Source organism: Chelonoidis abingdonii, chromosome 3 (assembly GCF_003597395.2).
Source record: "Chelonoidis abingdonii isolate Lonesome George chromosome 3, CheloAbing_2.0, whole genome shotgun sequence".
NCBI lineage: Eukaryota > Metazoa > Chordata > Testudines > Testudinidae > Chelonoidis > Chelonoidis abingdonii.
In genome coordinates this window covers 5,279,474-5,292,683 of record NC_133771.1, presented here as the reverse complement: position 1 = coordinate 5,292,683, position 13,210 = coordinate 5,279,474, and the positions used below count along the sequence as shown (strand labels likewise).

The 13,210-nt window shown below is 54.5% G+C and overlaps 2 protein-coding genes across 2 annotated transcripts in view; both read right to left on the bottom strand.

Annotated features, from left to right (window-relative positions):
• Positions 1-8,685, bottom strand: part of LOC116837371 (bifunctional epoxide hydrolase 2-like) — an 89,460-nt gene extending 80,775 nt beyond the window's left edge. Inside the window, exon 1 of the mRNA XM_032801706.2 lies at positions 8,612-8,685. Within this exon, the coding sequence (XP_032657597.2) occupies positions 8,612-8,640 (29 nt within the window). The 5' untranslated portion in view covers positions 8,641-8,685. The remainder of the gene's footprint in view (positions 1-8,611) is intronic.
• A 2,559-nt stretch (positions 8,686-11,244) lies between these two features.
• Positions 11,245-13,210, bottom strand: part of LOC116837372 (L-gulonolactone oxidase) — a 45,307-nt gene continuing 43,341 nt past the window's right edge. The window contains exons 11-12 of the mRNA XM_075063499.1: positions 12,731-12,821; positions 11,245-11,601 (exon numbers count right to left, since the gene is read on the bottom strand). Of these exons, the coding sequence (XP_074919600.1) occupies positions 11,473-11,601; positions 12,731-12,821 (220 nt within the window). The 3' untranslated portion in view covers positions 11,245-11,472. The remainder of the gene's footprint in view (positions 11,602-12,730; positions 12,822-13,210) is intronic.

Genomic DNA, 13,210 nt, shown 5'->3' with positions numbered 1-13,210 from the left:
ATTCCCGCCCCTGACTTTTAAACAATCCAGTTCTCTGATTGGTCCTCTGGTCAGGTGTTTGGTTCCCCTTTACAGGCAAAAGAAAATTAACCCTTACCTTACCTATCTACTTATGACACCCCTCCATCGGGTTGTGCCGGCCTGGGGGCGAGACCACACACTGTCATGGGGAGATAAGAATGAGTCTCACAGGGATGCAGGATACGATAGCCCCTCCCCACCAGGGAGCCACATGAGGTGACCCCCCCTCCTATCCACATGGGTAGTGACTCCTCCAGGACACCAAGGTCCCCCACACTGCCCCCTCATCCACAGGACCACAGTCACCACCCAGGACACTGGGGTCCCCCCACTGCACCCCTCCATTCACAAGTCAATGAGCCCCCCCCCAAGACACTGAGATCCCCTCTACACAGCCCTCTCCATCCACAAGGGCAGCAGCTACCCTCCCACCCCCGGACACTGGGATCCCCACACAGCACTCCCCTATCCATAAAGACAGGGACTCCCCCAGGACACCAGGGTCCCCACCCACAGCACCCATCCATCCACAGGGCCACAACACCACCCCAGAACCCCAGAAAAAACAGCACAGAGCCCCAACCACAGGGGCAGTGACTCCTCTTAGGACACTGGGGTCCCCACTCAGCCCTCCATCCACAGGTACAGAGATCCCCCCTCTCCTGCCAGGATACACACAACCCTAGTTCCACACTCTACTCTATGCCGAGCCTCAGTAATCGAGAGACTCTTTAGGATCAATGAACAGGGCAGCCAGGAGACCTGGGCTCTAGTCCCATCTCTGCCCTGCTTCTCTTGGGCAAGTCCCACCCTCTCCCTTTGCTTCATCTTCTTCCACTGTAAAGCGGGATTATGTTGTTCCCCTGCCTCTGTGAAGTGCTTCGAGGTTTGGAGAAGAAACCCTGAGTCAGCGCTAAGTCCTGTTATTAGACTGGAATGCGGTTATTAGACTGTTATTAGGCTGGAATGCGGAATTCCTGTGCCTTGGGAAAGTCAGAAAGGAAACATGAAACTCATGGGCACGAAAGCGCACAATTGTGAAACGTCCCATCAAACGGGAGAACTGGGGAGTAGCCAGGTGGGTGTGAAACGTTCACTTTGAAAAATGGAAATGACATGCCATTGTGACCTCTTCTAAATGAAATTGCCAAGGCTCCCCGAGCTGCCCAAGTTGCTGGCCGCCTGCCGGGTGGGCTACCCAGAAGCCTGGCAGCCCTGAGCGCTCCAGCAGCAGCAGGAAGGCCAGAAATCCTGAGACCTCCGACTTCAGGCTCCACAGTAGGTAGCAAGGCAGATGAGCTAGGAGGAAACCAGCCTGGCTTCCCTTGGAAATACCTTCCATTAGAAAACTTCCAGTTAGCTGCATTTATTACTGTGCATCGGGGGAATTAGCGAAGGAGAGGACCTGTCAGATCGATGCAGCCCCAGATACTGCCCTCCAACAATACGGTTGATCTTAGACTAAGGGGGCTCTGCGCCTAGGGGCCAGATTCCCAGCTGGAGTAAATTGACATCAATTGAAATCAATGCAGCCAGGCTGATTTACGCCAGGTGAGGACCTAGCCCGTAGTGAATTGGAGCTAATGCAGAGCCATTGGATTGTGTAGAGGGCACTGGGCTTTACATGGGCCCCTCCTGTTCCCATCCAGCTGAGTCTCATCTAATGAATCCCGGCTCCCTGGCCTCTCCTCAGGGTGCAGCCTGGGCAGTTCATTGGCCTGCCCCCAGCCAGCCTTGTGTGGGGTGGGCACCCCATCACCTGCCCCACATTGCAGCAGCCATGGGGAGCCATAGCAGCTCTGTAGCCTGCCAGCATTGCCAGCCCTATGGAAGAGCTGAGCCATTGAACGGGCAGGGCAAGCTACGGTGCGTCTCCACTGGCTAGAAACACCTGCAGCGGCGAGCCTCAGCACCCAGGTCGGCAGCCTGGGACTCCCGCTACAGGGCACTTGGGCTGAAGCCCGGGCCAGGAAACCCAACGAGGGCAGGGTCTCAGAGCCCCAGCTCCACTCCCTGCTGGCTTTAGCCCCATAACACAGGCCCGAGTCTGCAGCCCTGGACTCTGGGACTTGCCACTGCGGGTGGTTTGGTTTTTTGCAGTGTAAACATACCCCAAGAGGCAGTGGGCCAGGGGCCAGGCAAGCAGGAGAAGGTGCCAGGGCTCTGTGAGGGCACAAGGGTCTGCCCGCATGGATCCGATCACAGGATCGGAGCCGGCGATCTGAGCTCCATTGAGATAATGGGCCGCAACCGGAGGTGCTCTGGAGAATGGTGTGGAGGAGGCGTACGTGAGTCCACAGCTGTACCAGTTACACGCCAAGGGGCCCAGAAGGCCCCCCCCCACATCTCCTGCAGTGGTGATTAACCCCCTGACTGCCGCTTGCCTGCAACCAAACCTCATCGCACCACAAGCAACGCTGCACACGCAGCAGAGGATGGGCCGGTGGTGATGGCACCCGGCTGGGCCTGCCCGACCTCCCCAGGGCGGTGTCGAGGGTAAATCAGTTATTGTTAGTGACCTAGTGGTCGATGCACATTCTCCCCCCCACACCCCTGGCTGTGGTAGCTTCAGCTTTGTTAGAAGCTCAAATGTCCTAATACATCGGATCTAACGATCCGCCCCTCCACCCCCAGGACCAGTTTCTGCTATTTCTTTGCAACTTTCAACCTCATCCCCACCAGGCAACTTCAGAAAGTGACCTGGGTCTGTGCACACACAGAGGAACATACGAATTTCCACGCTGGATCAGAACCAGGGTCCATCTAGCCCAGTAGCCCATCTCGGACATTGGCTGACACCAGATCTCTCAGAGGAAGATGTAAGAAACCCTGCGGTAGCAGATGGAGATAATTTGGGTTAGGGTGACCAGACAGCAAGTATGAAAAATCAGGATGGGATGGGGGGTAATAGGAACCTATATGAGAAAAAGATTCAAAAATCAGGACGGTCCCTATAAAATCGGGACATCTGGTCACCCTAATTAGGGTCAGCCACCAACTTTCTAAATGCTGACAAACCAGCCCCCCTGCCCAGCCCCCTGCTCTGTCCCTTCCCTCGAGGCTCCACCCCTTGCTCCGTCTCTTCTCCCAAGGCCCTTCCTCCAGCTCAACCACTTCCTCCAGGCCCTGACCCCCACTCTCTCCTTTCCCCTTCCTGCTTCCCCATAACTGGATCCTCTCCACCTCCCTCCTCGCCACCAGCTGGGCTCCCTCTGCTCTGAGGCTGGGACAGGAGCTGCAGCCCATGATGTGGAGCCGGCCTGCCCATGAGATGCAGGCAGGAGCTGGCCCGGGCTGAGCAGGGGGTCACACGGGGTGATGACCTGGCGCCTCCCATACCCCCTGCCTGCAGTAACCGGACTCTTGGTGTCCGGTCAGTACATCTGGCCAGACACTGCCTGGTCCCCTTTTTGACCAGCCTTTTCAGTTGAAAACTGGGCCCCTGGGACCCCTACATCATCTGCCCCCCATATAGATCTGATGCTGACGCCTCACACATCCTCACACCCCTTATGGCCATGGCAAGCTGACCCCGGGCTGCCGAGTGTACAAGAGACAGACTGGGGCTGAGAGAGACAGGTACCATGTGCCCAGCAGTGGGCTGCCCCACACCCAGCCTGATTTCTCCTCGGACAGACCCTGAGCACAAATCAAAAGCGACCCCCCCCCCGATGCTGATGATGAAACCAGAGTGAGTAGGGGGAGATTCGTGCCCCCTCCCCGCTGCTTGGGGGACGGCCCCCTGTGGCTATTTGTCCCCGATGAGGAGCACGATTCTGTCTCTTTCATGCACAGGCTTAGTGTGGGCCGGTTGCCTTGGGACAGAAGCAGGAGCTGTCTCTTTAGATGTGTGTGTACAGCTCCTAGCACCAAGAACAGGAGCCCCATTCCTGGCTGGGAGCCAAGGAATACAAACATGAAATAATAACAGCACTGACCGTCGTGAGGGACAGGACGGACTCCCAAGCCTTTGGGAATTCACTCCCAGGATGACAAATGGAATCTGTCCAGAGGGAGAGATTGTGTGTGTGTGTGTGTGTGTGTGTGTGTGTGAGAGTGTGTGTGTGTGTGTGTGTGTGTGTGTGTGTGTGTGAGAGAGAGTGTGTGTGTGTGTGTGTGTGTGTGTGTGTGTGTGTCCCCCCACAGGGAGATTGTATCTGTGTGTGTGTATGTCTCTGTGCGTGCCAGGGGAAGAGATTGTATGTGTGCTTGTGTGCTTGTGTCCACAGGGAGAGATTGTATCTGTGTGTGTGTCAGTGCGTGTGTCCAGGGGGAGAGATTGTCTGTGTGCGTGCAGGGATTGTGGGCCCTTCCCCTTTGTTTTAAGCCCCCAGGACATTTGCTTCCCTTCCCGCAGCCTCTCTCAGACTCAAGCTGCTCCTGCTCCGGATGAGCTGTGCACTGGGAAGGCTGGTGAATAAATCACGAGGCTCCGGTGCTTTACAAGCTGGAGAAGTGGCGCCCTTAGCTCCCCACAGAAGAGGAGCCCGACTGAAGCCGGAGTTAGCGGATCTATTTGTAAAATGAACCGTCCGTCCCAGGCCCCGAGCCCCCCACTGCAGCCAGCGCTAACTGGAGGATTCCGCCGGTGCCTCCTCCACCTACTCCCTTCATGGCATCAGGGTCTAGTGTGAGCGCTGGGGAGATCTTCATCACTCCTGCCAGCGCTGGCTGAGCTGCAGCATCCCTGAGCAAGGCGGCCACTCAGCCAAGGCGTGAAACCGCCCGGACTGGAGAGATCACAGCTAGGACCACGTCGTTCCCGGAGCGCTGTTCAGTGATGCTGGAAGCAGGCGAGCAGAAGGGAGGTGGATAAGGGGAGAATAGAGCAGGTTGCTCCGGAGCCTGTGCATCTGCTCAGCAGGGGTGTTCATCAGCCCCTGCTGCGCGGTGCAGGACCCGTGGGGCTGTGGACAGAGCGAGATGCTTTCAGTTCTGATTGCGGGAAGGAACTTTGGGTGGACAACACTGAGCACGGCTCCAGCTGGCACCTTCCTTAGCCACCCCAACCCTTCCTCCTCCCCGCGCTTCGCCCGACAGGTAAGGGGTCTCTGTGATCCTGGCAGGTTCGCTAGGAGAAAGCTGCTTTCACAAGAGCGTGCCCAGGGAGGTGATATGCAAAAGGCAGCAGAGCAAAGCTTAGCCAGCAAACTCAGCGATGAGGAGAGCAAAGGGACTGGAAGTTTTCTTGCTGGTGCGTGAAGTTCCTTTTAAAACCCTCCTATAGCCTTTGAATCCAGGCACGAAATCCATTGATCTATACAACGAAGCAAACTACCTGCTTCACTTTACAGCCCAGATGTTATTTTGTACTGTGAGGCCTTTGAGCTCATCTTTAGCAGTAAGGAAACATGCGCGATCTTACCATTTTCATTCACAAGATTTACACCGGAGCACTTGGAATACACATGCTCACAGCCCTTCGTGGTACATATTTCTGTACACACACACACACGCACGCACACACGCACACACGCTCTGAAACCTGTGTTAAGTAGACGCGGGTGCACTATTCAAAGTGAACAATTTATGTAGTTGAATGTTGTTAAAAATCATCAAAGAAATTACCCAACAACTAACCAGCTCCATGATTAGCCTGTCCCTCCTCGGATAAAACTCCCAGTAGATGAACATGGAAGTGACTAAAGAAATGTGGCTCTTAATTTATAGGTGAAGCAGAACTGCCCCAGACCCTGAGCGTTTGGGCAGCTTTAAGGTGCCTGCATAAGACAAGGGGTTGCTGCCTGGAAAGGAGCCAGGTGTCCAGGGAAAGGATCCTCAAACGTTCCTGCTCACGAGGGACACAAGAGACATGGCCCCTGGCTGTTAAAGGCGAGCCGGGAGGAAAAGGATCTCTGCAGGGCATGCGGCTGAAAGGTACGTACCGGTTTATTACGCACAGTCCAGCTGCAGTTCCTAGAAGGTAAAGCGAGTGATGCAACGTGCAGAATTACTCAGTTCGGTACATGTACCGGTGTCCTTAGGGAACGTTTCCATATGTATAGCTAGGTGCGTGTCCGTCAAATCTCCGCCTCTCGCACATAAACATGGTGTGCACCGCAAAGTCACACATCGCTCATTCACATACACAAGTCGCACAATACATGGCAGGCTCAAAATACCCATCCCCACACATTACTCAACACCCATATGACACATACCAGCCACGCAATGCCCATCCATGCACACATGACACATACCAGTCACACAACAACACATATTACCTACACACACACTCACAATCTCAGTTTCATAGGTTTTACCCTGCCTGCACCTATGTATTTCTCCCTCTGCTATTATTTATCTATTTATCTCTGCAAAGTCTTCAGCTATTGTGTGTATAAAATACTCACCTTTCTTTTGCATCACATTGTGTAATTATGCCCATGGAGCTGGAGTAAATGCAGGCAAAGTCCGTTGCCTGGGACTGGCTGGCGGCTCGTGGCGTGGCACACCTTAGGTTCTGTCTGCACTGCAGTCGGGGCAGCAGGAGGCGGCATACCGAGCTAGCTTGCTAAAAACAGCTGTGTAGCCCGTGTGGCCCGGGTGAGCAGCCCATGTATGTCCCCAGGGCCCTGAGCACGACTGCACTGGAGCGCTAGCCAGGGTTGCCACCCGCGTTGCCGCCGTTACACGGCTGTAGCCGAACTCGCTCAGGTGTGGCTGCGTGTGCGGTAGTCACACCTCCTGTGGCAGGGTGGAGGGATCCCCAGAGAGCTAGACCCTGTTTAAAAGGCAAGTACTTGCCTCTCTCTGGTGCTTCGCCAGCTCCCATGAGCATAGTACTTGAGCACCTCAGAGTCTTTACTGTATTTAACCTCACAGTGCCCCCGAGGCAGGGCAGTGCTGTGATCCCCACTGCACAGAGGGGGAACAGCCTGAGAGTGACTGTCCCCAGGTCACCCGTGGCAGAGCAGGTCACCCGAATCCCAGGCTAACACCCTAAGCTCGGGCCAGCCAGAAGGCAGGGCCAAAGCCCCACACCACAGGACCCTGCATTGTTTCTGCAAGGGAGGCTTCCTCCCCAGCCCTTCATCTTCCTCACAAGAGCCAGTGCCTCCCAGCTGGGAGTCACTGGCAAGTCACCCTTTAGCCCTGGCAGCCCCAGTGATCCACCCCCCGGATGGCCAGTTCTCCTCCCACTTCTATACCCAGCAACTGCAACCAACTTCGGTTCTGTCTGCCAGGAGAGAGGCTTTAGCACATGAGACGTGATCACCATATCCTGCCCTGTACCAGAAGGGGAGGCCAGGCTAAAGGAAGCTGCCCCCTGCTTCATTCCCAGGCTCCATGTGCTTGATCTCGTGTGCCCTGTCTGAAGAACCTGGGTATCCAGGAGTCCCCCCCGGGGATGTCCCAGAAAAAACACTGTGCTGCAAATCTGCCAGTTCTGCCTTAGCATTGAGAGGATGCAATTGGCCCTTCAGCATCTCGTGATACTTATGGCCGATGCAGATAACTACCCACATTGCCCCTCCCCAATCCCTACGAGCAGAGTGCGTTTGTGGCACGCTGCCCAGGCATTGCTAAGGAACACAGCCTGGTGCTGGCCAAGAGCCAGGCAGCCCCACGTCAGGAAGTAAATACACGTGACAAGGAATCTTCCCTCTGCCTATGAAACGCCCTGACTAGGGAATGGAAAACTAACAGGGAAAGAAAAGGATGAAGCTGATGGAGCCTCCGGCTGTGCCAGCCTCTGGACTGATCAGAGGGGTTGGCACTGACTGATACATAAGCGCCCCTCTTTCCTGGAATCCAGGCACGTGGGTATAATGCCTGGTATTTCGGTCATGCCTAGGGCATGAACCAAGAGCATATGCCTCACTGCTGGAGCTAAAGGAATCCCATCCCTTGCTAGGAGTGGGCGCCTGACACATGGGCTGTAACACAGAACAGCTGGTTTACACATGTGCCGCTGCAGAGGTCAATGGGCTCCTTGCAGGAAGGATGGTGCTGTGGGAAGAGCATTAGCAGAGGGTGCAGGGGAGACCTGGGTTCAAGTCCCTCCTCTACCACAGGTGCTGTGTGTGCTTGGACAGCTCACTGAGTGTCTGGGCCTCAGTTCCCTTCTGCACCATGTAGATCCCAGCCTCCCTGGGGTGGTGAGAGAATAAGCACAGTGCAGATTGCCAGGCATGCTGGTCCCACAGGAATAGAAGGGCTATGCAGGAACCTTACACAAGCACCTGGAGTTGGATCCAGATCAGGCAGTTCACAGCATTTAGACCCAAACTCTGAGGGAGCAGGAGAGGGTCCAATCTTAATGATCCACCAGCTTTTGAATACCAGGATCTGGCCTGTCTCCAGTGCAAAGGAATAGCTGCTGCAGGCTACTCAGCTTCCACCCTAGAGCTTTAAAACCCACCTGCACAGGAGGGTAAATGTTATTCTGTAACCCTGAGCCTCCTGCAGGAGGAAAATAATTGTGATGCCGCATTCTGACCTTGTTCTAGTCCCTATTGTATTTTCCGAGAAAGCCTCATCAGACAGCGGGTGTATTGCAGCTCCTGTTCTGTGCACGGCCGCTTCCACTCTATTCTTTGCTGCGTGATGGTAAAGAAACAGCATGAAATCCATGAGATTCTCTTACCTCTGATCTGGGCCAGCTGCCAGTGGCATTTCAATGCTAACTGCATCATCCTTTCCGACACGATTCTCCGTGGAGGTGCTTTGAACGTACCCACGTGCTGCAGCACCTGGTTTAGCTCGATACAGAGCGTTACTCTCAATTCACAGCAGGAGAGCGGAGGAAAATATTTGTGTGATCAGGTCAGATAACGATCACTAAATGCACAGATGGCAGAGGAAGGAGGAGAAAGGCTGAGCCTTTAAGTTCAATCACAGGGAACGGATTATGTGTGAGGATGAAATGATGATAGAAAATCTAGATGTCAGAGAGGTATGAAGAGAATAAAAACTGACAGTGGGAAGAAAAGAATGAGGCAATTCAGAAAAGAGCAATGAAATCAAAAGCTTAGCGGCATTCAGAGCCTCCATTGTGAGCCTTCCCCCGGGGTACCTCCACCCATCAAATTTTTCTCATGGTGTACACAGCTCATGTCCAGGGTCACTGCCGGGCCAGATTTCAGTGAGTGACACTGCATCCCTGTGTGCCAGGCTGCAACGCCACATTGCAATGCCACTCACATTTGGGGAGCTTCTCAGCCAGGGGGCCTGGAACAACCTGCCCCTTTTGCCCCCACTCTGGGATACACCCTGTGTTTAACGTGCATATGGCAGTGGGAAGCACTAATTTCTCCTGTGTATAAATGGAACCCACTGGCTCAGTTGGGTCTTCCTCTAGTGGCCAGTCCACAAGAGGATAACAGCCTGATAGATCTACCAGCGAAAGGAGCGATTCCTTTAGCTCACACAGTAAAGCTTGTGGCGGGGAAGCGGATTATTCACTGTTATAGTTGAGCAAACAAAGACTTTGATTACAACAGAGGAACTCGGATCCCCTGACACTGGTCGCTGCGCTGCACTGGCACCTCTTAGGACAGTGAAGAGGGTCCCCAATAAAAATGAGATATTTAAAGTCCCACCTCCAGTTTCTCCCACCCTCTCGTGAGACGTTAGGCTCTCCATATTCTCCCTCCCATCCAGGCCAGTGACAGGTGATAGTCCCACTGGCAAAGCAAGGCTGAATGTTTGTTCCTCTACAGAAGCAGTGTGGTCTAGTGGAAATGGCACTGGGCTGGCACTCAGGAGACATGGGGTCTGTTCCCAGCTCTGCTGCTGAGTCGCTATGTAACCTGAGGCAAGCCATGTCAATGTTCTGTGCCTTGGTTTCCCTACCTAGTTTGAGCACAGTGGCACTCAGCCAGCCTGGCAAAGTGCCTGCAGCTCTCAGTACCTAGGCAGATTCTGCATCAACCCATCAAGGCTGTTCCTGAACAGAAATTCCCCATGTTGTTACTGAAGAATCCCGGAACAAGAGACTCCGGGGCGAGACTTTGACTGCAAAGAAGCGGTGCCACCCGCTCTCTGGACGGGATGTGCCTTCGCTGGCTTCTCCTGCTGTTTCTCTGAGATTCCTTTTGCAAAGCGCTGCCACCCAAGAGCAGTCTCTGAGAAGCAGCCTGATCTCCGAGCAGGCTAATTGCCTGGCTATAGAGCAGTGGCACTGGCATTTCTGCTAACTTGCTTGGTCTCTCATCTTGTTTTCATGCACCGCACCTTCCAAATTAGCTTTTACATCTGGGAGGGGAAAATAGCTCTTGTAACAAATCCGCTGCTAGCCTGGACTTCAGGACTGTCACCGTGCTGCACTGCACAGACACTCAGAATTTCACACTGACATTTCAGATCCTCCTTCTCCAAGAGCCCAAACCAGTCTGCTCAGAGGGAGAATCTCCCTCCAATATTTACACTATAGGGCCTGTGACACACAGTATGGCAGTTCTCAATCCATCCAGCAGAGGGCAGTAGTAACACACACATGACAGTTCATTACAATATCAATGAGTTATCTTACGGTTTGTAGTTTAAATTGCTATGTACCAGCCTCTGCCAGCTTTGGGTGCTCCTTGCCAGTTTACAGTTGGAAAGCTGCATTCATAGACTGGTGAGAGGCTCACAGATCGGTGGCAGAGCCTTAGGGGATACAGGAATCCCCGCCACAAGATGCAGAGAAAAAATGTGCACCCACCACTTTCCCCCTCAATGCTTAAGACTCTGCATTGCCCAGAACCTCGGCTTTGTAACTGCTACTCAGTCAATAGTGATCTGAGCCTCCCAGACCCTTGGGGAGGTGAAAAGGAATTTTGCAGCTAGAGAACAGACAGATGAAGCCACTTGCCCAAAGCCACACGGACGGTCTGTGCCAAAGCTGGGAACAGACCCTAGATCTCTGGGTCCTGTGCTTGAACACACTCACTATTACACTCTTCCCAGCGCTGGCCATTTTCTCCTGACACTTGAACCTGTGACCTTGTCCTTAGAGATGGGTCTGGATCTGAATACCCTGGACTCTGGGGATGCCAGGCTCTGAGATACCAGAACCAGCCGCCTGTATAATGGAGCTAAATCTGTCTCCTTTCAAAGCCAGGCCAGAATCCACAGAACTCCTGGTATGTGGATAACGCCCTGACCAGCACTTTCTCCAGGAGTGACACCTGGCAAAGCCCCCCTGAATCAGCACATGATCCTACAGTACAGAGCCTACAGACTGTTTCCATTCACTGATGGTTCTTTATTGATGTGTTCTCTCTGACAATGTGATCGGAGCTGTACAGGACACTAAATGTGGACAGTCCCTGACTCAAGAGCTTCCAGCCTAAGAGATGGAGATGGGACGTGCTAGAAGCCCAGAGATAGCGGCTGGGTTCTAATCTGGGGGACATCATGGAAGGAGCAGGTCTCACAAGGAGCACTGCCCACCTCTAAAGGACAGAGCACGGGAGATGGACTGGCAAGCTTCATTTCTCTTCTCCAGTGCCCCGTCATCCCTCAATAAAACACCTTCTCCAGGTACACGTTCAGAAACATGCCGGTGGGATCCAGCTCCTCCCGGATGGTGCAGAACTTCTGGAAGCTGGGATACATCTTCTCAAAGTCCTTCCGGGTACAGGTGTGAGCCTACGAGAAAGCGACCATGTCAGCGAACCCTCCGCCCACGAACACTGAACAGCAGCGGCAGACCTGAGCTTTCCGTGTGCTCGTCTGGAGAGCTCCACAAGTGCGTACACAGCCTGGGGCCAAACACAGCAACAGAGTCCTGACCCCAGAGGCTTTACAAGCAGGACAGGCTGGCTCCATCGGGACAGGAGCAGCACAGGGTGGTGTGGTTCTTACAGATGGAAGGTCTGTGATGTCCAGGGGTGGCCAGAACTATCACATACAGTGAAACCTGCCCTGAAACCCCCCTGCCTCAGACACCTTTAGGGACATTCCCCGTTTTGTAAAGCCAGGTCTGCGGCTCGTTTCCAAGTCCAGCCTTGAGAGTTCACACTGCATGGTAAACCCGGGCTCACAATTGCTGGGCCTGGGTCTTCCAGTCATGCTAATGCGTCCACACTGCACAACACAGATCTTCTGACTCAGGTCCACAGCTTGACCTGGGTCCCCACTTCACAATGGCAGGGGTTGGACCCGACTCACAGCAGGACCTGGGATCTGACCCACCCCCAACAGGGTCCTAGACCCCAGGCTCTGAGTGCTTGTTGGCCTGACTCAGAGTGATTGGTGTGTGGACGGAAGAGGGACGGTCTCAAACCTGAACCAGAGCCCAGGCTCCATGTGCAGTGTAGACAGACCCTCTAAGTCTGAAGAGACCAATTTGCTCATCCATGAGGTCTAGACTGAAAGCTGAGCCATGCCACCTCTTCCCCCTTCTCTCCTCGGCCCCATTGCCCCAGGAGGCTCCTCACCTACCACCCGTCCTTGAATCTAATGAGGCCTTTCCCTGCCTCCCGTCCGATTCATTCCACCCCACCCCTGCCCAGGAAGTGAGTGAGCGGGCTAGGAACCCGCAGCAGTGGAGATGGGGCATGTCAGAGAGGACAGACCAGAGGGTTCCCAGCTGAGCCAGATCACGACTCTGCCTCAGTGAGCATCCAGGCAGGCCCCACTTCACCCTCCCACCCCTAGCAGCCGCCCTCCTCACTACCCGCAGAACCTGGAGTGTGGGTCACAGTGTCTAGTTCACAGGGTTAAAGAGCTGGGCTCTGATTCCTCCCTGAGGCCACGGGCCAGGCTGCAGCGGTACCTTTGCCCAGTGCGGTCGCCCCCCAGCCTTCTTCATGATACTCTCGTAGGCGAGCCAGTAGTCCAGCCGGGGTACGTCCTTCCCGTAGGGCCTGAGGGCACAGGGCAGAGTCAGTAGCTAGCAGCTGCCTCCGTCCCTCTTCTCAGAGGGTTTCTTTGGCATTAAGATGACAAAGGGGGTATGTGACACAGACTCATTCACCTCTTACACGGACTGGCCGCTGGGGGGAGACAGGGCTACCCTCGCCTGCACAGAGGTTATGGACTCCCCCCCGCAGGGGATGCTCGTGGGACCTACTGGAGTTTGAGTTCTGCGGCCAGCCCTACTCGGGCCAGCAGTGGGGTGTGAACTGAGCACTGACAGCGCTAGAAGCAGCAGCTGCTGCCACGGGAGCTCGAGCACTAACCCCCGCTGGGTGGGGCCTGTGGTAGACTCTGCTCCAGCTCAGATCAGATGGGCCAGAAATGCGCTCTGCCTCCT